Source organism: Colius striatus, chromosome 3 (genome assembly GCF_028858725.1).
Source record: "Colius striatus isolate bColStr4 chromosome 3, bColStr4.1.hap1, whole genome shotgun sequence".
Classification (NCBI taxonomy): Eukaryota; Metazoa; Chordata; class Aves; order Coliiformes; family Coliidae; genus Colius; species Colius striatus.
In genome coordinates this window covers 56,521,022-56,543,772 of record NC_084761.1, presented here as the reverse complement: position 1 = coordinate 56,543,772, position 22,751 = coordinate 56,521,022, and the positions used below count along the sequence as shown (strand labels likewise).

General features: G+C 43.0%; 2 protein-coding genes across 2 annotated transcripts; one reads left to right on the top strand and one right to left on the bottom strand.

Moving 5' to 3' along the window:
* Positions 1 to 1,140: 1,140 nt before the first annotated feature.
* NPY5R (neuropeptide Y receptor Y5) lies at positions 1,141 to 2,480 on the bottom strand. Its single transcript, XM_010203595.2, has one exon. The coding sequence runs from the start codon at positions 2,478 to 2,480 to the stop codon at positions 1,149 to 1,151; it is 1,332 nt and encodes a 443-aa protein (XP_010201897.2). The 3' UTR covers positions 1,141 to 1,148.
* An 18,094-nt stretch (positions 2,481 to 20,574) lies between these two features.
* Positions 20,575 to 21,852, top strand: NPY1R (neuropeptide Y receptor Y1). The gene is made up of 2 exons (XM_010208695.2): positions 20,575 to 21,273; positions 21,394 to 21,852. Exons 1-2 carry the CDS (start codon positions 20,575 to 20,577, stop codon positions 21,850 to 21,852), a joined length of 1,158 nt encoding a protein of 385 aa, XP_010206997.1.
* Positions 21,853 to 22,751: the final 899 nt, after the last annotated feature.

Here is a 22,751-nt window from a genome sequence, read left to right as displayed (position 1 = left end):
ATGGGTTATTAGGTTACAGTAATCCAGGGAGGGGAAAAGAAAAAAAAAAAAAAAAAAAGTATATATACACCTTTAGCATTTTTGCTGTGAAATGTAACATGACTCCCTTAGGGAAGATGCATGTGATTTAAATTTGGAAGAAAAAGTACTCGAATAGTTAAAAAAAGAGAAAAAGAGAGAGGTGGAAGGAGATGCAGAAAGCCTGTGTGAATGTGTCTGTGTGTGTGTGTGCACACGCATGTGCACGTGTGTGCATGCAGGTTTATTTGAAAGCTGCTGCAGCTCTCCAAAGCAAGTGAGTCATCTATAATGAAGTGCAGTAAGCTTCTGCTTTATCATAAAGACAAAAAAATGCCGCTTTCTGTTTTAATTTTCTTTACACTGTCACTTAGGTAGTGACAGCTTACTGTTGTATATTCAGGGGAGTCATCACCATAAGAACCAAGGCACAACTATAGATAAGTTCAGGCCTGGCTGAAATTGCAGGAAATGAGAAGCCAGAGTAAAAATTTGCTATGGAAATCAGAGGTAGGTTGTGTTGGGTAAACACAGTGAGATGGAAACAATTTAGACAAGAACAACTACCCACAAACTTGTTTCAAGGAATAAGGTAATCTGGGAACCAGCAGCAAACCATCTTGCAGAGATACTGCAAAGTATGAGTCAAACGGCTAAGGAAAAATATTTTTCCAATCACATCCAGAAACAGATGTTCAATTATCTTAGAAAAGAGTCAAAGTATACACTAAAATAGTCTCAACAGTTGTTATTTAGTAAATGGTACTTATTTTATTATAGATTTATGACAGTTAATACTGATATGTCTAAGTAGTCATACATTTACTATATATTCTGTACAATTCCAAAGTACAAATGGCCAATTTTTCAGGTAGTGAAAACAGGATTCTCCTTTTGTACACTGGGCATGATTTCTTATATGCAACAACTAGAAGAATATTACTGTATATGTATATATTTCTGCCCAATGCAAGAAATACATGCAGCCATAGAACTGTCCATTCACGTGAAGTGCTACTAATCAAAGCCAAGTCAAACTAAGCTAAACTACTTTAGCTTTTACAGCTATGTACATCAATATGCTTAAAAGCCAAACTTGTTTGTTTTATTTTATCTTGGGGCACATAAAATCATGGTATTTGGCAGCATGGAATAAGGGACATTAAGTCAGCTTTTATGCTGTTGTTAAGGAACCCGTAGAGGATGGGATTCAAGCAGCAGGACATCATACCCAGTAAATGGCATATGCAATATACTAATTTGAAATGCCTGTTAGAAATGAGAGTGGCATTAAAATCCGTCACGATGTGGAAAAGGTGAAGAGGCATCCAGCTGAAACCAAAAACTAGGATTAGCACGGTCAGTCTGCAAAAAACTCTCCTAGATCTTGTCTTAATTCTGATGATGGAGCGGGATACTGCAATCATGCCCTGGATTTCTCTATTTTCTTCTGGTTTCATCTCAAAACAGACAGGTATCCCAGGGATGAATTTGCTGGAGGAGGAGAGCTGGCTTTTTTCTGTGCCAGAGGTTTCTGGGAGGTCTCTGGAATGAGTTTCCTGATGATGCCTCGAAACAGCTGGCATCACACTTGCAGTCTTCTTACTGTACCTTCGGTGGTGCTTTCTGCCAAAGGCACAGCTCCATCTGGAATGGTGGGAAGAACGCACCTGTGTGCTGGTGCTCTTAGAGGGATGAAGAGTTAGGTTTATCATCTCCTTTTCTTCAAACTTGTTCTCCTTGTTTGACAGCCTGGAACTTATGCTCCTGCAGACGCTGGTGTGACTAGCGGTTAAACACACCAGTGGCAATATATACTGCATGAGCAGTAAGGCTATCGTGAAGGCAATCCTGTAGGAATCGGAAGGCCATGACTCAATACACAAGAGCTTGTTCTCCAGTGCCTCTAAATTCAGAGTTTTGCTGAGGTCCACGATTTTGTGGAAAACTGGCAGAGGGGAGCAAATTGCAAAGCTAAAGGCCCAAATGGTCACTATTAAGAAATAGCCCTGTTTTGCTGTTAAGTTGCTAGAGAGGGGATATTTTATCATACGGTATCTGACTGCAGCAATAGATATTAATATCAAAGTTGAAACTAGAACTGACACACACTGGAGGAAGGGCATTATGTGGCACATGACAGTGCCAAACACCCACTGGTCAAGCAGGACAGATGTCAATGTGAAAGGGGAACAAAACAGCACAACCAAGATGTCAGAAAAGGCCAAGTTACCAATTAGGACATTTATTATTGTCTTCTGCTTGCGCTTTAGTAGAGTCGTTAGTATAAGCAGATTTCCCACAAAACCAGCCAGACTTATAAGTGTGTACAGCCCAATGAGAAAGTACTGTATGTCATCAACACTACTCTTATAGTCTTCCCAGGCTGAAAAATTCTTTGCAGTAGTAGAGGTGTTCTTGGTAGGTGTCCTGTTGTTACGGTCTTTGAATCCTAAATCCATTTTACAATCCTGCTTAGAACAAGAAAAGCATTAATTAGTATCTGAAGGAAGGATGATGCTGCTGTTAATCAGAATGTAAGGGAACGTAAATTTGCCTTGTACCACCTAAACACAAATCAATAAATAATCACATTATTCTACTGTGAGGCAGATCCTGCATCAGGTCGACACAAGTTAGTTTTCTAGGGTTTATCACTTGGCATTCAGCAGACATAGGCCTTCTACCTGTCCACTCACATGAGATGAGGGCAATTTAAGGTCCTGCATTATGATGATGGCTCCTAGCTACATCTTGCTGTAGACCATATTGTCAACCTTTCCACAAGGGAGCAGCTAGCTACAAAAGCAATCCATTTTGAGTAAATAAGATTACTCATGTGAGTAACAGCTTATTGATATGAGTAAGGAAATTACAATCACCATCTGGGCATGTGCCTAATCACTACATGACAGCAAATTATAATGAGAGCACCTGCAAATGTATGATGTTTTGACATATGCTATCAACTGCAGTAGTACTGCTTACCTTGCTGGTAGAAAAGTAACACAAAACAGGTGAGGACTTTCAAAAAGGATCTGTTTATAAGGAGATCCCCTGTCAGTGACCCAAGATGGTTTATTTAACACCAAAACATCTTAGTTCAGCACAAAGTTATTCTGCCTACAGAATATTCATGTATTAGTCTTTATTTCAGAAGAAACAGAAAGACAGGAAAATTCGGTTTAAACCCCAGTTTACATTAGGCACCTGCACATACTAAAGTTTCAAAGTCAAAATTCCCCAAAGTGCCAATATTCAGTATAAAATTGCTTAATGTAAAAAAATTTTAGGCAAAGTAAACCAGAAAGATCTAAACAAACAAAAAAATCCATACATAGATTGAGTAGAAGGCTAAACTTGTAAAGTAATAAGAGGCGAGGCTCTTGAAGAACATAGCTGTCTTCTGTGAGCTCTGACCACTTCAAAGTGCAGTAATATTACTGTGTTTCCTCTACATGTGCAGATGTGCTCCTTCCTTCACACCACAATGCATGCATCTCTTCTGTTGGGTGCCAAAGGGAAACACACACCATACAATGCCCCCAGAATATTCACTGACCATGTGTTGTGACGGGAATGTCCTCATGTAAAATTAATAATACCTAACACAAAAAGTTCCACTTAAAGATAAGAAAAAACTATTTCACTGTGAGGGTGAGGGAGCAGTGGAACAGGCTGCCCAGAGGGGTTGTGGAGTCTCTGTCCTTGGAGGTCTTCAAGACCCATCTGATCATGTTCCTATGTGACCTGATCTAGGTGACCCTGCTTCTGCGGGGGGGTTGGACTAGATGATCTCTAAAGGTCCCTTCCAACCCCTACCATTCTGTGATTCTATGATTCTGTGATTAAAAAAAAAGTAAGAAACTGCAAGTTCTTGTGTCTGGCAAGTAATGTGTTGGGTAGAGGTGAACAGAAATAAGCCTTGTCAACTTCCCATAACACTGATGTAAAGTGCTTTTTACACCTAAATAGAAGTAAGAATTGGATATGTGTGTTAAGATAATCTAAATATTATAATTATGTGTGTATGAGCAGAGTGGCATGAGTGCAAATTGTTTCTGTTTAACTTTTTCCAGTCTTTGGTGAAATGGTGGAAAACCATATAGTAGATAGAAAAACAACATCTGAGAGTGTCCTTGCCTCTAGACTAACTTTAAATGAGCAGTGTAGAAATTCTGTAAATGATCCAATCTCTCTGTTTCTATGTTAATAGAAGTTTTCATTTTGGTGATCTTCTCTTATACGAGTATTAGCTAAAGAAGTAACCAGGTTTTTAGTTGCTTTTTCTGAGTTAATTTCTGAGTTGCTTGTAACCATCTGAAAACAGCATGATCTGCAGACCACAGTGACTTCCAAAATCAGCTGAAATTCCTTTCTACTCTCTAAATGTGACTCAATGTAATTTTTGTCTGAGGAAAGCCCAGAAGGGCTCTGCCCTGGATAAAATACATTCCCCTACCTCAGGCTTGTGGAATTACTTCCCTGTTATGTCATACCTGTATCATTTTTTCCCCTCTGTTCAGCATGGAGGAACCATGGGGTTTGCTATGACTGATGCTTTTGCAGAGTTCAGTGTGTGCATGCATCTGTAATCTGCAGACTCTCTTCTGATTCATGAAAGCCGTTTCAACTGTATGTTGTGTTTCAATATGAAATAGTATCTGCCTAACACTTTCAGGGTGAACATTCTATTACCTTTTCACTAACACATTCATCTTAGCTGAGAAGTACATAGGAAAAAGTCTTGGCTATAACCGGAGATTTAATAGTGAAAAAGCCATTAGTGTAATTTTGGACAATTTTCTTTTTGCTTGGTCACCTTCTTTTTCCATTTTATATCTTGCACAGATTAAGACAGCAATGAGTTAAGCATCTCATTGCCTGATAGCAGGTTTGAAATCAATCAAGAGTTATTTGAGAATGGGAAATGAGACCTCACTCAAGAGTTGTATCTGTTCAAATCTTGGTTACTAACGTACCACTCATTGACTGAGAATAGGACAACAAATAGGAAAGAGGGAAAGAAATCCAGTACCACTTGGAAATTCAAAAAAACCTCAAAAACTCTTATGATACTCTCAAAGTATTGATGACTCTGAAGGAATGAGCTTTTCATTTATTATATGTGCCTACCCAAGTAACTCTGTGCTAAGAGGGACCATTCTGTGTAACCTTCTATTTTACCTGCTACTAAGTTGAAGGACTAACCTGTAAAGGAGAAACAACTGCAGATATTGTTTCTGTCTCAGAAACCTGGAGATTAGGACGGTTTTTAGAGTACCTACAGGTATTTCCAGTAGTGGTTAAATTCCCACACGTAGCCATATCTGTCCAAAGGTCATATTGAATATCAGCAACGCACACTGATGCTGAAATTAAAATAGCACCCATGTATGTCTGAAAGTTCAGTTGGTTCAGTTATTGAAACTGCAGCTTCCTCCCTACACTTTTTGGTGATATTGGCTATCACTAAAAAAGGTTGATCTTAGGGCATAGGTTCATCAGTGCATGGAGAAAAAACAGGCAGCCCTAGTGGTAAAAGAGGCTCTCCATTCCATTCCAATTATGTGCTATGATCTGAAGATAAATCTGTATAATTTTCATTCCAGTTTTCTCAGTTTTTCTCAATGGATTCTATGGAGAGAAATGGGGACAAAAATGGGGTGATGTTGCTGTTATTCCCTGGTGTTACGCTCAGCTTTGGATGAATAAAAGTCAAAAGGAAGAGACTCTCAAGTCAGATGCACCATAGATATTTTCTCCTATATAAATTTACATTCCATACAGGTAATGCTAAGATTAGGATCAAGGAAGAAAATGTTATGTGTTGTCATGCCTGAACATATTTATTAAATGAATGTTTACTGAGTTACTCTTAAAAATGTGATTGAAAAATTGTTGAATATGCTGGTTTTGCTGAAGAAGACATACTTTGGCAAGACACATCTGTATTGAAGGAACTTAAGAGAAGTGCCTCTGAATTCCAGCATGAGCTCTTGAGCGCCATTCCCTCTGTGTTGTGGCTGCCTCTTGCTTTCAGTGAGAGCTCAGCAGGTGCCATGTACCCTACCACAGGTCTTGATTTCCATGAGGAAGGAGTACTGGAAGGAGCCACAATACACTCTGGTCAGGCCCTGTCTGGACACTTGGGGCACTAGAGAAGTCTGGGGTACACTGCAGCCACTTCTGCACCATTTCTCTACAGTCACAGTTTCAGAGCGACAAAAAACACAGAGAAAGAGAGAATAAGTCCGTTGTTTTCAACAGAGAACTGCTGTGCTGACAGAAGTCACCTTTTCAAAATGCCTCCAAAACATTTTATTTCCGTTTAGCTTCTGTGAAATGAAAGCAGTCTTTTCCCTCCAAATTTCAAAAGTAACCAAGAGGGTCTCTTGCTCCCTGACCTTCCTCTCCTGCTCCAAAGGAAGTGGTTGCTCTCTCAGCTTGAGTGCCTTTGGCGCTCAAGATGCAAACACAAGTGTTCCCCTTGTATCATTGATCTTCAGTCCCCAAACTCATGTTAGCACACCACTGATTTCACAGAGCTGTGTGCACTTATTGGTGTTTATCTTCCAGCTTTGTTTTAACAGCTGCTTCTATTTTTGGGGATTTGTTCACTCTCTCTCTCTCATCAGTTGGTCGATCCCAGTGCAGCACATCAGTGTAGCTTTCAGGGAAATGAAGATGCCTGAAAATCCCACTGTGGGAAATAGAATAAAATAATATAGCTTCTTTTAAAAATGTTCTCCTCATATTTGAAGTGTATTTCTAAATGGAATGCACCACAGAACTGGGGTGCTCTTGTGCCTGTTTTCAAGATCAAATTTAATTGATCTGAAGGTACTGGAGAGATAGGAGATTTTCTAATTATCATCTCCAAAATTTCAAACAGTTTCCACTCCTGTATCAATCAGTCAGGCAACTGAGATCCCTTTTCTGTGCTCCTGATCTGCATCTACTCCCTGAGACTGTGCTTACCTACACTTGTATGAGAAACCCACACCCTTTGGGTTTGCTTAGGTCTCCTTTAGTTTCAATGGGATGTTTGAGACAGGAAGCTTTGTGGTTACCTTTTACTGTAACATGTATTTTAAGACAGCTGATGTACCATTATCTTGAAAGATTTCAAGTAACACCTTCTTAAATCACATTCATTTGTGATATACCTCAGTGTGATTCTCTGTGATTTTTACTCTCACCAAAATCATGTTCACAATTTAGGAGAGTGAATAGGCTAGATATTATTTTTCTTTTTTACATATTTAAATGGAAATCTTCAAGAACACAAAAGTTAAGCAGGCAACTGTCCTCTGAAGGCAATTGTTTTTTGAGAAAATATTCCTTCTATTAGATAAGATATTTATATTAAGGTTTATTTGTGGTTTATTATATATCTTATATTAATTTTTATTTTATCCTACTGTCTTGGTTTTGGGACAGTTAATTTTCTTTCTAGTAGCTGTTGCAGAGCTGTGTTTTGCATTTGTGTGAGCACAGGAATGCTTTGGTTATTGCTGAGCAGTGCTTCAGCTTTTTCTGCTTTTCACTCTGCCCTGCCAGCAAGTGGGCTGGGGGGGCACAAGAAGCTGGGAGGGAACATGGCCAAGACAGCCGACCCAAACTGACCAAAGGGCTATTCATAGGCTGTCATGCTCAGTATATAAAATGGGGGGAGCTTGTAGGGAGGGGCAGAGCACTGCTCTGAGACTGTCCAGGCATCAGTCAGAGGATGGTGAGCAATTGCATTGGGCGTCACTCGTCTTTTCTGGGGTTTTGTGTTTTTTTGTTGTCTTTCATCTAATTATTATTATCATTATTACTATTATATTGTTCTTATCTCAGACCAAGAGTTTAGGAGACCTTTTTCTACCTTAAAACCAAGTAAAGACAAACACATACAAGAAGGACGCAAAACATGAAAATTCTCTAAGTAAGACAACCTTTCTGCAGAAATCCTGGGGTGGTATCAGGACTATATAGACAATGAAGTCAGAGAAAATCTTTAAACTTCTACACAGTTATAAACAATACGACAGGCTGTACCTGCCTGATCACCTAAGCTTAAGGAAAGCACTGAGCTACACTGTTACTACTTGAGAAATGATGTCCTCACATCATTTAAAACTGAGGTAACGCTGGAGCCAAAAATTGAAACCACAAGCTAAAGATTAAATGCTTGAGCTTCAAATGTTCTTGTTTATTACATGCAATTACAGCAAAATCTAGTCTGAGAACCTCGGCAAATTCAAAAGATTCAGAAGTCCAGCAAAATGGACTTTTGTTCATGTTAACAGTGTGCCTCTTCATCTGAATTATATGCTACTGAAATAGCAGAATTGCAACACTACCCTGGGAAACAACAATACAGCTTCCCAAAATAAACAAACACCAACTAATAAGATTATTTCTCCAGGTCCAAGGAAATGTTATGCAATGTAACAGGGTATTTGTTGTCCGGAACAGAAGACTCGACATGCACGTCTACATTTTACGCCAGGGAGTACAACAGCTCCTCGCTTGCAAAGGCAAAAACACCCAAAGCAAGCCTCGTAAGGTTGTTTTTTTTACCCCTTCTACACCCCACTAGGGAATCCCTTGGCACTGCGCGCCCCCCACTGCGCTGCGTCCCAAACCCCGCAGCCGCCTTAGCCAGCAGTCCCGGGCTACCCGCAGCCGCCGCAGCTGTGCTGAGCTGGGCTCGGCTCAGCGGGGACGGGGACGGGGACGGGGACGGGGACGAGACCCGCTCCGCAGCTGAAGCGAAACCCGCCGATTTGGGCGCATTGGCTGCGGAGCCACCCCGCGAGGTTGCGCTGAGCCCCCCCCCGCGCCGCGCCGCGCCCCGCGGAGCGTTACCTGCGCTCGCCTGCCGGCTGCGGCCGCCTCGGGGTTGCGCGGCGGCGGGGTCCGCGGAGCGGAGCGCGGGTGCGTGGCGCGGGGCGAGGCGGGCCGCCCCCGGCGGCGCTCATGGCTGCGGGCCGGGCCGCGGAGTGGCGAGCGCGGAGCCCCGGCGGCGGGCGGCGGCGCGGCTCCCGGCGGCGGCCGGGCGGCACATCTTAACGCGGGTGCTACCGTGCGCCGGGGCTGTCCTGCGGTAGAGCCCTTCGGCGGGATGCCGGCCGTGACGCGGGGGTGGCCGTACCGGTGGCGGTAGCTGCTCGGGCGGCCGCCGGCAGGGTCGGGGCCGGAGCCGGAGCTGCCGGGCGGGTGCCTTTGGGGCGGCCGTTGCGGGCGGTGTCTGGAGCCCGCCTCGCACGGTTCGGCAATTAGAGTTTCCATGGAAATACGGCGAGACTGTAAACAACCCCCGCACTCGCCAGGGTGTAGGGATGCTCTCGGTTTCTCACCCGGAGCTTAGGACACGGCATTTTGCAAGAGTGAATTGCTCTGTGTGTCGCGGGACGTCGGGAGGTGTGAGCACAGCCGAGAAATGGCAGAGCGCTGACCTGAGCGCTCTCCCGTTCCCCTCGCTTCGGCTGCGTCGGAGCTCTGATTGTATTTAGCCATACTGCTCAAACACTCGTCAGTTTTTGCCATTATTTTAGAACAGGTGGGAGGCGGCGGATTTCCCCCCAAAGAGTTTTCCTTTTTGAGTTGAGTAACTCTTCCTACAGAGGCACTTATCTGAAGGGTGGTTTTAATTTTATCTGGGCCATCAGTGAGAAGGCAGGACTTTTTTTTTTTTTTTTTTTTAAGTGAGCAATATTTTAAAGTGTAAAAATTGTTGGATGTGTCATAGCACAAGGCATGAAAAGACAAGTTCTACTGTTCTCACCAGCAGCACAAGAAGAGTCATTGATCATCGTCCAATTACAAGGCTACTGGAGAACTGAGTGACGTGCAGGTCTCCGGGAGCACAAGTGGCAGAATCTGACACGAAATGTAATGACTTTTCCATTTGCTGAGGCACTCCTTTGACAGTTGATATTAACACAGCGCTGCGGAAAAGCTGTCAGCATAATTAGCCTGTGAAAGACTGTACCACACAAAGACAAAACAGCTGGATCAACTCTATTGTAAATTATCTTTTGAAAGCTCCAGTTAGGTTCCTTTTTACCTTTGGTTAAAACATATTCATTTTAGGGTAAGTGATCAAGGAACAATTAACCTTAGTCTTCAGCAGATGAGCTCAGGATGGTGAGGAAGATTGTGTCCCATCTTCTTTCGCCTGCTTCTGCATTATTCACCACCCACTGCTGGTGAATCACTGCATGTGCAAGTGGAGCACAGGGAGCTGCCAGGTGGAAATGACGTGCCAATCCATTTCATCCTTTTAAGACAGCTCTCCTCTTAGTCACGAAGGAGAAAAAAATAGTCCTTTTCTAGTGCTGAGCAACTGTTCTTAGCATTTTTGACCCTTTGCCACCTCACACTGATGGCTTTGAAGCTTTTCATGCAAATCCTTGACCTCAGGATAGAAACTCATTCAGGTTCTAATCTGTGATGGGAGGATCAAGACTATCTTCCAGGGCACTGATTTACCTGTGTGTCCCTTGTCCCAGAGAAGATTTGCATATCGCTGGCCCCACTGCTTGAAGTGGAAGTTCCTTCCTGGAAAGAGGGAATTTTCTGTGAAAAATTCCAGCTACAGCAGACTGACATTGTCATTTGAAAAAACAAACAAAACAAAACCAAACAAACAAAAAATCCAAGTTTGCTGGGAGAGCCCACAAATGGAAAAATATAGTTTCTTACACAGCTGTGATTTATGTGGCATGCCATTGTACTTTCATAAAGCTACAAACAGCCTACACCCATGTTGACCGTTTCTAAGGCAGGTGGTCACTGCCTCCAGCTTCCCAAACAGTCTCCAGAAATTACATGCTTCTTAGCAAGAGCAGTCAGTAAGACAAGTGTGTCTTCCTCAAATTTTTCTCTAAGAACAAAATATCATGCAGGTTTTGTTAGTTGTCTTACTTCGGGTGAGTTCATCAACCAGTAATGTGCTGGTAGGTATGTGCTTATTTAGATTTTTTTCGTCTCTGGACCTGTAAATAGCACCAGATTTCTCTCAGCTGTATTTGGACAATTCGTCCCTGATACTTGCTCACATCAGAGGCAATGATGCAGATCGTTATAATTTTTTTCCTTTTCACAGTTTGTGTACCTCTATCTTGCCAGTAATACTACTGAATAATGAAATAGATGGTCTAGAGACAGGAAAGGTACTGACATTAGAGGGATCTAATGTCAGGACTGACAACAGGTAACCATACAAGTTCCCTAGAAACCAGCCTCCATGATGAAAATATGGAGGAGTCCTGGAAGAAATGAGAGATGGTGATGATGAAAGATACCTGTTCTGAAGGGGCTGGGGAAGAAAAATCGTGCATTGGAGAGAGAAGGCTGGGGTTCCCGAGTCAGGCAGGCATGTTGGGAAATACAGGAGAGAACCCTTATGGTTGTAAGAATACAAATTAATTTTTGCATGTTTCTTAATACGTTCCCAAACATATCTTTCTTTTGAGACTATCATCCCAACATCTTTGAGAATTTAGCCTCTAAAGGCTAACTGTGAAAGATGTGAAGACTCAAAGCTCCAACTGAAGTTGGTGAGAACTGATGAATGCCATGAAAAATCAAGGTCTAAGCCACCTAACATCCAAATTCCACAGCATGTGGCCAGTTGCCCTGAGTCAAAGCTTGCCATGAATCAAAGTCTAATGTTTCTGTAAAGTCTGCTAGTAACAGAGCACCTTTCCACAGGCATAACAGTCTAAAATGGTAGGACTCTACTACAGAGTTTGAGGCATTTTGTGAGGTACATGGAAAGCATGTCACAGAATCTCAAGGGTTGGAAGAGACCTCCAAAGATCATCTAGTCCAACTCCCCTGCCAGAGCAGGATCACCTAGAGTAGGTCACACAGGAACTCATCCAGGTGGGTTTTGAATGTCTCCAGAGAAGGAGACTCCACAACCCATCTGGGCAGCCTGTGCTAATGCTCTGTCATCCTCATAGTGAAAAAATTCTTCCTTGTGTTTCTTTGGAACCTCTTGTGTTCCAGTTTATACCCATTGCCCCTTTTCCTAACATTATCCATCAGTGACAAGAGCCTGTCGATCAAAATTTTTCACACACTTCAATCCCAACTGTTCACCCTCCACAAAAATACTACTAAAATACCACAGAAAATAACATTAAAAATACCACTAATGTCTTACTTCTGCTGGTAAGTATCTGGCCCATCACTTCCATGGATTCTTACTTAATAATGCAGGTGGGCATGAAGGCAGCAAGCCTTGGACTAGTAAAGGCTTGCACTGGTTGAGATGTCTTTGTACTGAAAGGCAAGACATCTGATGGTTAATTAACAAAATGTTTCAGAGCATGAACATTTGTTGGGTCACCTTGTACACTACTAATGCCCTTCTGGATGATCATACTGAAGCACAGGGTCTATTTCTGCTGCATCTGAAATCAGATGAGAGCTTGTGTATAGTTATGCATGAGTTTGAACCTTGAATGGACAGAGTAGGGTAGCTGTAGCGGAAAACATGACCTGGTATTTTATCCAAGTAAACATAATTTAGGTTATACGTCAAGCAGTCTTCAAGTAACACTGTAAATGAATAGGATAGCTTTATACTTCTTAGCTTGGCTATATCATTGAAAATGGAGATGCAACAGCAAGAGTCTCATCAGAGATTAACCACATAATTATCATGCAACTTCCTTGGGTTTGTGACATTAGTGGTCAAATGAAGTATTGTTATGTTTGGGGTCAGTGCAGATAGTGCAGAACAAGCATACAGTTAGCCAAACAGAGGATTTGCTGCTGTTCTCATTGTACTCAACAGCAAAATGTCTGTTTAGGCTACTGGTGACAGACTTTTGCCCCAGGGAGCGTTGAGTTCCTTTATCTGCGAATAGTGTAATGTGAAATGCAAGTGTCTAAATGGTACTGGCATTCATTACTAGAAATAAAAACAAAAATAAAAATAAAAATAAAGTTAAAAAAAAAGTTAAAAAATATATAAAATAAAAATAAAGTTAAAAAAACCCAGAACTTCAGAGAGTGTTTCATTTCTGTCAGGTGGATGTTAAGTTTTACAGAGAGATTGTATTGGCTGAATACATGACAATATGTTGCAATGAAAGTGACAGTCTCATTTTATGACGTATTTTCTTTTCCGTTTCTGAGAGTCACAGCGAGAGAGAATTTTAATGGATTGATCTCTTGGCAGCATTTTTTCCATGTGTTTCCTAAAAACATCTTGTTCCCTTCTCAATGTGTTTTCTTCAAAGAAATTCTATATTCTTTTAGTCAAGCTCTTCTGTTTCCTTAGTTGAGACAATAGTTTTCTGTTTATTGTACTTAATATCTTTTTGCAATGTCATGCCTTCACACAGATAAACATACACACACAAACAAACACAGTCGTCCAGTCCCAGGTGCCTTTGATGCACTGAAACAAGTTAGTCCCTGGAAGAGGATAATGTTTAATCTTCTTGATGCTATGTGGCTTTTACTTCAAAGCATGTATTTAGTATACCTATAACAGAAAGAGTTTGAAAGAAGCCCGTCTCTGTTTATTTGAGTTAGGATTTATTAGTGTCTTTTAGTACTCACAAGTATGTGAAGTGCTTCAGAGAAGACTGATACAGCTCCAACAGGTGCAGCCATCTCAGGTGGGCACATAGCCGTCTGGCAGAGCAGGAAGCTTGTTGCAAGACTCATGTTATAGCACGTGTATGTGTATATACACACACGTATATGTACAGAATATATATTTGAAAGACTCAGTGACTGAGGCAGCCTTTTCCATTGCTCCACTGCATTATTTACAGCCTGACCTTGCATCCATCTGCAGAGTGAATAATGTTATGAATATTTGTTGCTATTACTGTGAGTTAAGGTCACTTAATGACATGTTGGCTCTCTTTAGTCTCTTACAGGTAGTTGTTATATTTTCATAATGTAAAAGAAGCATTGTGAGGTTTATTTTTCCCGTGTTTATACAGTCTTTGAGATTCTTATCTATACTAGCCATTAAAATGTAGATTATTACAAATTGTGTCATTTACTGATGAAATTGAGATCTTCATGACTAATGACCAAATGGAGGAAAATAATCATACCTATCTGAAACTCTGGCAATTTCTATGGCAGAAATAGTGACATTTCTCAATTTGGATTTTGATAAGACACCATTTAACCTACCTCCGTGGTAGGTTAAAAATAAAGTAGGATGATAAGAAACAGACGAAAAACAGCTCCTCACACCTCTCAACCCCAGGCTCCACCTCACTCCTTCCTTCTGACACTTCTATACTCCCACCCTCCTGGGCAGCGCAGGGGGACAAGGAATGTGGGTGGTGCTCAGGTCATAACACATTGTCTTTGCTGCTCCTTCCTCCTCGTGCTGCATCACTGCTCCAATGCTGGGTCCCTGAGGTGGTATACGGTCCTTCACAAACTTCTCTAACATGGGTCCTTCCCATGGGGTGCAGTTCCTCATGCCCCAACGTGAGTCTTACCCACAGTCTTTCAGGAACAGACTGTTCCATCTAGGGCCCCTCCATGTGTTGCAGTTCCTGACAGAAAACCTGCTCCTGTGTGATCCTCTGCATGGATCACAGCATGGATGTATCCATGGTCCTCAATGGGCTCCAGGAGAACAACTTGTGTCACCATGGTTCTCACCACAGGCTGCAGGGGGATTTGTGGTCTGGTGCCTGGAGTATCTTTTCCCTCTCCTTCTTCACTGACTTTGGTGTCTGAAGAGCTGCATCTCTCACTTTCTCATTCCTCTCTCCCACAATTGGTATGAAGTATTTTTTACCTTTTCTTAAATACGTTCTCACAGAGGCACCACCAGCATCACTGATGGGCTCAACTTTGGTCCATCAGAAATTCCTCCTCATAATCATTTTGGAATTGGATGAAAATGGTTCTGCCCAACACGAGGGCAGCCCCTGGTGTCTTGTAATAGAAGCCACCCCTGCAGCCCTCCTGCCACCAAACTCTTGTCATGCAAACCCAATCGTCTTTTTCTGAACTGGTCCCGAAAATGTATCTCTGCTCTGGATAGATGTTGACAAGGTATGAAAATTTTGTATCACAGAATGCTTATTTTAGTATTTAAAACAGTTTTCAAAACAGCCATCTTGCTCATATGGGTAAGAGCATTACAGGGAAGCTGTGGGATCATCCTGGCATAGAAAAATATTTTTTCCTGTGCCCTTAAAAATCTCTGTATTGGACAATAATTCTCTTTTTCTTTTTTTTTTCTTATTAGAATGATAGAATCACAGAATCGTTTCAGCTGGAAGAGACCTTTAAGATCATCGAGTCCAGCCTTTGTCCCAGCCCTATCAACCACTAGACCATTTCCCTAAATACAACATCCAACTGTCTCTCAAACACCTCCAGGGATGGTGACTACACCACCTCCCTGGGCAGCCCGTTCCAATGCCTGACAACCCTTTCAGTAAAGAAATTCCTCCTAATATCCAGCCTGAACCTCTCCAGCACAACTTGAGGCCGTTTCCTCTTGTTCTATTGTTTGTTACTAGGGAGAAGAGACTGACCCCTGCCTCACTACAACTTCCTTTCAGGTAGTTGTAGAGAGTAATAAGGTTTCCTAGAGTCTTATTTTCTCCAGGCTAAATTCTCTGTTTTGTAATGTGAAGGGACCATTCAGCATCTGTGGCAATGATAGCCCTTGACTCTACATGTCCTAGAATGTCACTACTTCAGGAAGAAATATGCTCTTTATGGGACTTTCAGCTTAGATCTCTTCCTGAGTGTGTCCACCTTTGCTCTGTTCAGAGTGGTGTGTGATGCAAAAATGACTGAAGTTCTTGAGAGGCATTGTATACAGCCTGACTTAACCTTCTGGCTGCCACTGTTAAAATGTCAGCAGTGTCCCAACTACTGGTATATAGCAGTATATACCAGTATAGGTATATACTATATACCTATGAGGTTTCCCTTTCTCCCATCAAGGACTGCAGTTACAATGCAATTGAGCCCAGCTCCTGGAAATACAATGTAAACATCAGCCTCAGTACTGTGTTCTGAAACCTTCTCACGAGGCTCATTCTGCAAAAATCATTTACTGTGGGCAACTAGTCTTTTTAGTTATAGTTAATGTGGTTTCTCACTTGAGAGTTATCCGCGATGTGTCTCCATATAATAGGGTATGCTTGAAAGTAAGAATGTAGGAGCATGTAACTCCTTAAACATGAAGATTAATCTGGGACCTTGGAAGAATTAGGGCACTTTTGTTTTTCAAAAAAATCCAGACTCCTAATACAGCCTGCAGGGCTTGTCAGGGCATTTTCCAAGTGCTGCTTGTGTTCATCTGAGTAACTTCTCTCAGACTTCCAAGCTCACTGATTTTTATGCCCATTGAAGTTAGATCTCCTGCAGCACTGCTTTTTGGGAGTGAGAGAGCAAGGTGTTTCAGGATCATGAAAACAGCAAATGGAAAACGAAATTTTCCGTTTTGCTTGTTATGAATTTGTTTACTATAGCTGGTAGCAGTTTGCAGAGCTACTCAGGCCAGCTCCATTAAAAAAAAAAACCAAACAAACAAAAAACCAAAACCAACAAACCAAACAACAACAATAACAACAACAAACCCTAAAAAAAGTCTGATTGCTGAAAACTGGAGTTTTCAAAAGAGGCAGAAGAGCTGGCCGAGGCAGCAGCCACCACATTTTTAGCCCTGCATCTCACTATGGAGAAAATCCATTTTCCTTCAGCTGCCTGGAGTATCACGCTGCTCTGTATAAACCTGCAGAAATGCCTCTTTTTCCACAAGTCATACAGGACCATGAACCAGTTGGCTGGGATGAATCAGAAAAGTATCCACATAAACCACAGTGACAGCTGTATTTTCTAGAAGTTTCATACATTATTGACTTAGCTACCAACAGAAGGCACAGCACTACAAGAGCTGCTGTGAAAAAAACACCACCACCCCAGACCCAATACACTTGTAAAACACTTTCTTATTGTTTCTCTCTGGAAAAAAAAAGAAAAAAGAAAAAAAAGCAAGCACAGCAACTTGACAATTCTTCCTAATCTAAACTCCTCATGATAAATATAGACCAGAAACTAGTTGTACTTTTTTAAAAATCCAAACTCCTAATACAGCCTGCAGGGCTGAACTTTGAACTTTGTGACTTGCTCCTCATGCTTAAAATCGTCTCCTCGTCCCCTTTCCAACAAAGCTGCTCTTCCATCTTTAGTTTGGCCACAAGATGGCAATAACTTGCAGAAAAATGCTGAAACAGCCAGACGGTGATTTGAAACTGTCTCCCTTCCTGAGCTTTTCCCTGCGCTCTCCCCCCTCCTCTTTTGTTTCAATGTTTAATTGCATTTCTTTCAGAATTACCAGGCAACCCACCCCCAGATGTGTAATTTAAAGGTGATGTGCTTGCGGTGAGATAGATTTTCAGGATTTGTTCAGCGGAGCACCATCATGTGGTACTGGGATAAGGTGGAGTTTGGCTTTAAGGGGGAGTCTCCAGCCTTCCTCACCAATCTTTAGGATTTCAGCTGGAGGAATAAGAGAGGGTCCTTCCCCTTTCCCTACTTCTTTTCCACCCAGCCTCCTGAGCCAGCCCCTGAGCAGACCAAAGAGGAGAAGAGCAGTTGGAAGGTGAGTTTTCCCTGCGGTTGCTTCCCCGTGACTGTGGGTGGTCGCATGCTGGCTGGGCTGGTGTTTGCTTGCTCTCTTAGCACAGGTGACAAAATCTCAGGGAGGGGTAGGCTGCCACTTGGATTTGTGAGTGGCTGGGTGAACCATCAGGTTGGGCTGACAGCGTTCTGTGCTTTTGAAGAGCTCCAATAGTTTTTTTTAATGCATTTCCAGTTACCTCATAGCATGTTATTTCACCCTTTTTGTCTGTTGATGCTAAACTTTTGACCAAAATCATCCGGGGGAGTCTGAGTGGTATGTGTGGTGGGGGACACTGTGCAATCACCCTGAGGCTTCTGCAGAGCTGTGGGCTCCCCCCAGCCTGTGGCAGTACCCAGAGGGATCTCCCTCCTGGCTTGGGAGCTGGTGGGGTAGGGGACACTGAACAGTGTATCTGTCCAGGAGATGCAACTTATCCTCTCCTGGTATCTGGTCCATTTTGGATGGTGGGCAGGGAGGAAGGGCCCCTGGTCACTCGCCAGCAGTGCTGTGCTTCTGAGCTGATTCCCATCTGTTCTCTCTGCTATGTGGGGAACCAAGGGAAGAAGCAGTATTGTTTGCTGGTTTTGAGTTTGATATTTACTAAATAAGCAAGAGCAGAGCTCTACTAAGGGAAAAGAAAACCTAGGCCACCTCATTGCTGGGTGCAATTTGCTCCCAGCTGGTGAGAAAACCTGTCTGGTTTTCTCCTTGCAGGATGCGACTCCTCACCCACTCTGCTCCTGCCATCATCCTGTCAAGTCCCAGGGCTGAACTGTCCACCTTGTGCTGTACGTGTGATAGTGGAGACCATGATTCAATCCAGACATTGATTTTCAGACTGGAGTGAAGTCATACTGCTGGAATTGTGGAGTCTTTCTTGGCTCTCCGCTTCACCCACACACTTGCCCTCTGGGTAAAGCACCTACTTCTGGCTGAAGTGATACTTCAAGAGGCTCTGGGGGCGGGGGGTTCTTTATTGGACCCTAAACCAGACTTTGTGCACTAGGGAGACCTGATAAATTTAGTCAGCATAAGTCTAAGAGATAATACTCAGGTGGATATCTAGCTAGCTTGGAAATCAGAGTAGCCAGACCTCAGGCAGAGATGCCTTTTCCCTGAAATCACAGATCTTAACTTTGACAGTAGAATGTCAGTCAGAGGCAAGCTACAGCTTCATGTAGCTGGGTGATGATTATGAAAAGCCAGCAGAACCAGCTGAGGTGAGCTCCTGATGCCAGTGAGAAGGCATGGGGTTGTCACAGACGATCATCCTTTGTCTGACCCTCAGGAGTAGCCAGAGTTGCAAGCCCAGCCCTCACATGCTGACTCTGCCTCAGTAAGGAAGAAGCCCCAGCTCTGATCCCCAGCATGCAGCTGGTTAAAAAGGTGCCTGCCGTCAGCAGCAAAGACAATTCTGCACCAGAGACTTTATGGCACCGAGATTTATATCAAGCACCATTTAAGACCAAAAGCTCACCCATTCAGGGTAACTTTTAATGAAGCACATTTTAGTAGGCAATGTTTTTACAGCTTTTGTGATAAGTGCCATATGGAGTTGGATTTGAAACCCACTTGTGCGAATTTTAAGTGGCATTACTTTCATTATCACAGCCCAAGGTTAAGTGAGCAATAAATTTAGCTCATGGGAGAGTGGTCAGAGGAAAAGTTCCAGATTCAGTGTGGCTGCCACTAATGGTGAGATGGAATAGAGTTGTGTAAGGTTATTTGATTTCTTTTTTTTTTTTTTTCCTTTTATTTTCCTTTCTGTTTTGTTTTGGTTTGTTGTTTCTGTTTGGTTTGATTTTTTTTTTTTTTTTTTTTTGGTGTACGGAACACAAGAGAGTTTCTCTGATTTTAAAATCCAAGGCTTTGCAAAGCGTTGGTTATTTAGGCATGCCTATTTGTGTTGCATGGGTGAAGCAATTTTCTGCAGTGTTTATTTTTTGCTAATGTTTTGTCTTTCATCTTGATTTGCTTTTTCTTTGCCACACAGCCCTGCTAGCTAAGATTAAGGTGTTCAGAGGTCCTGATTTGCCTTTGACTCACTGCTGGTGCTGCTATGGGCACTCAGCTGCTCAACATCAAGTGTATGTTCGGTAAAAAAGAATGCAACAATTTTGGGAGTACTTTTTCCTCCCCTCATAGGGGATTCCCCCCGCTATATCTTCGCAGGGTATAATTCCATTTAAAGCAGCTTGAAAAAGCAGACCTTTGCAGATTAAATTTGTAAAAGGAGCGGCAAAACACCAAGTACGCTGGTGGAAGACTGAGATTGCTTCTCAGCTCGTTATTTCGTGCAAGCGGTACCGGCGGGAAAGAGCCGGGAACAGGTCGCGCCCCGCTCTTGCGGACCTGCGTTTTAATCCTGCTTTCTGCCTTTCTTCCGCCGGCATGCAACCCCTGCTCCCGCCTCGGACCCGCCGCCGCCCTCCCGCGGGGACTTCCCCGGCCAGGAAGGAGTGACCGTCACCCAGGGGCGTTTCTCGAGCCAGCGTAGGTGATCCTCACCCGCAGAGGTTTCCTCGCCAGGGGAATGTTTTCCCGGCGGGGGTTTTCCCGGCCGTTGGTGATCATCACCCACGGGGGCTTCCCCGGCCAGGAGAGTGACCGCGTCCCACGAGGGGACCGGCGGCGGCGCGGAGCCCACCGGTGCACCGCGGGCAGCGAGGCTGGACTGCCCCGCTACCCCGCGGGACCCGGGCGGGGGGTGTCGGGGCAAGCGGCGTATAGCCGGGGTGACCGGCCCTGCTCCTTCCCTTCTCCCCAGGTGGTGCGAGAGAGATGCGGCAGCGAGGCGCGGGCCGGGCCGAGGCCCTCCGGAGGGGCTGATTGGCACCTTTTGAGCTCCGGGAGCGGTTTGGATGGAAGTGGCGGCGGCAGCGGCGGCTGCGAGCGTCGCACGTCGAGTTGGAAACAACATGAATGCTTCGGTTCTTGCCCACTTGGGAAATGTTTCCAGTCACCTGAATTTTTCAGAGAAGAACTCGCAGGTCATGCAGTTTGAAGATGAGGACTGCCACGTGCCTTTGGCCATGGTCTTCACTTTGGCCTTGGCTTACGGGACTGTGATAATTCTGGGAGTGTCTGGGAATCTGGCCTTGATTGTCATTATTTTAAAACAAAAGGAGATGCGCAACGTTACCAACATCCTCATCGTCAACCTGTCCTTTTCTGATCTTCTGGTGACCATCATGTGTCTTCCCTTTACCTTTGTGTATACTTTAATGGACCACTGGATTTTTGGGGAGGCCATGTGCAAATTGAACCCTTTTGTGCAATGTGCGTCGATCACTGTCTCCGTCTTTTCTCTAGTCCTCATTGCTATTGAACGTCACCAGCTGATCATCAACCCCCGTGGATGGAGACCGAACAACAGACATGCCTACATGGGCATTGCTGCCATATGGATTTTAGCCACAGCTTCCTCTTTGCCTTTCCTGATCTACCATGTATTGACAGATGAGCCCTTCAGAAACATAACATTTGATGAATACAAGGACAAATATGTGTGCTTGGACCTGTTCCCCTTGGACACTGCCAGGCTTTCTTACACTACAACACTTTTGGTGATTCAGTACTTTGGACCGCTTTGTTTTATATTTATTTGCTACTTGAAGGTAAGAGAGAACCCTCTTGGGATAAATGCTTCTTTCTGTCTAGTGTTTGTTTACCCTTGCAGAGGTGATGGTTGTAGGTTACACTGTCCCACACGTTTCTCTTTCTTGAATTTCCTGCAGATATACATACGACTAAAAAAAAGGAACAACATGATGGACAAGATGAGAGACAGTAAGTACAGATCCTCTGAAACCAAAAGGATCAACATCATGCTGATCTCAATAGTGGTCGCATTTGCAGTTTGCTGGCTGCCTCTCACCATCTTCAATATCGTGTTTGATTGGAACCATGAAATTCTGCCCGTCGCTACCTGCAGCCACAACCTGTTGTTCCTGATTTGCCACCTCACTGCCATGATCTCTACCTGTGTGAACCCCATCTTCTATGGGTTTCTCAATAAGAACTTCCAAAGGGACCTGCAGTTTTTATTTCATTTTTGTAATTTCCGCTCCCATGAGGAGGATTATGAGACTATAGCCATGTCCACTATGCACACAGATGTCTCAAAAACTTCTTTAAAGCAGGTGAGCCCAGTCGCATTTAAAAAAATAAATAGTGATGACGATGACAAAATATAAAGAAGTAATAAAAATTCTACACCAAACTGCTGGAAGTGTGATTGCAGGTGAAACATGCCCAAGGACACAAACAATTACATAACAAGTGCAAAATGGGTAATGTTTCTCTTCTTTTTCCAAGGAACTTTGATTGTTGTCACTTTGAAATTATACGCTGTGCATTTTTGCCCCTTTTATTGCTTTAATATTCAAAGCAGTTATACCTGAATCGTATTATAAGATGTAGTCAGACTTGCTGTTACCTATGGTTTTCATCAACTGTTTTTTGTTCTGTTTTCTTTGTACAGTTACGCTCTTTAGCACAAAGATGTGTTCATTGATTTTTTTTTTTCAAGGAAGTAGTTTCCAGGAGTGTCCATCTGAGATAGTTAGAAACAATATGAACCACAGGGAGGCTGTCTCTACAGGGGACACCCATCCCAGCATAAAATTAGAACATTCTGATTTGAAGAAGAGGTTTTGTTTTGGTTTGGTTTTTATCCTGCTTTTAATTGATGTTAAAATCCTGTGAAATCAGAGTAGGCCAGCAGAAAATTAATCTGTGAAACCTGTAGAATATGTTAAATAGGGACATGCAGTTGCCTCATTCATAGAGGCAATTCAGGCTGTAATCACTTAGGTTCAAAGAGAGGATTAAGAGAGAAATTTTGTTCTCATTTATGAGAATAAAACCCTACAGTAATTCCACAGAGCACAATGGGATAACTGATGTTTCACTGCAGCAACTGAAGGCAAAAATGGGCTTTCAGTCACAACTGATTATAGCTGATTTCAATAATACAGGATTTCTAATTTTAAAAACCCAATCCCCATTTTCATCTGCCATCACTGACAGGAGTTAACGTTGCTGAGGTGAAATGCACTGTCAATCCCAAGCCTATGAACAATGTAAATTATCG

Excerpts from the sequence above, each read along its gene's own strand:
- NPY5R (XM_010203595.2), bottom strand. The coding sequence starts at position 2,480 with ATGGATTTAGGATTCAAAGACCGTAACAACAGGACACCTACCAAGAAC.
- NPY1R (XM_010208695.2), top strand. The coding sequence starts at position 20,575 with ATGAATGCTTCGGTTCTTGCCCACTTGGGAAATGTTTCCAGTCACCTG. Across the intron at positions 21,274-21,393 it reads TATTTATTTGCTACTTGAAG|ATATACATACGACTAAAAAA; the intron begins GTAAGAGAGAAC and ends AATTTCCTGCAG.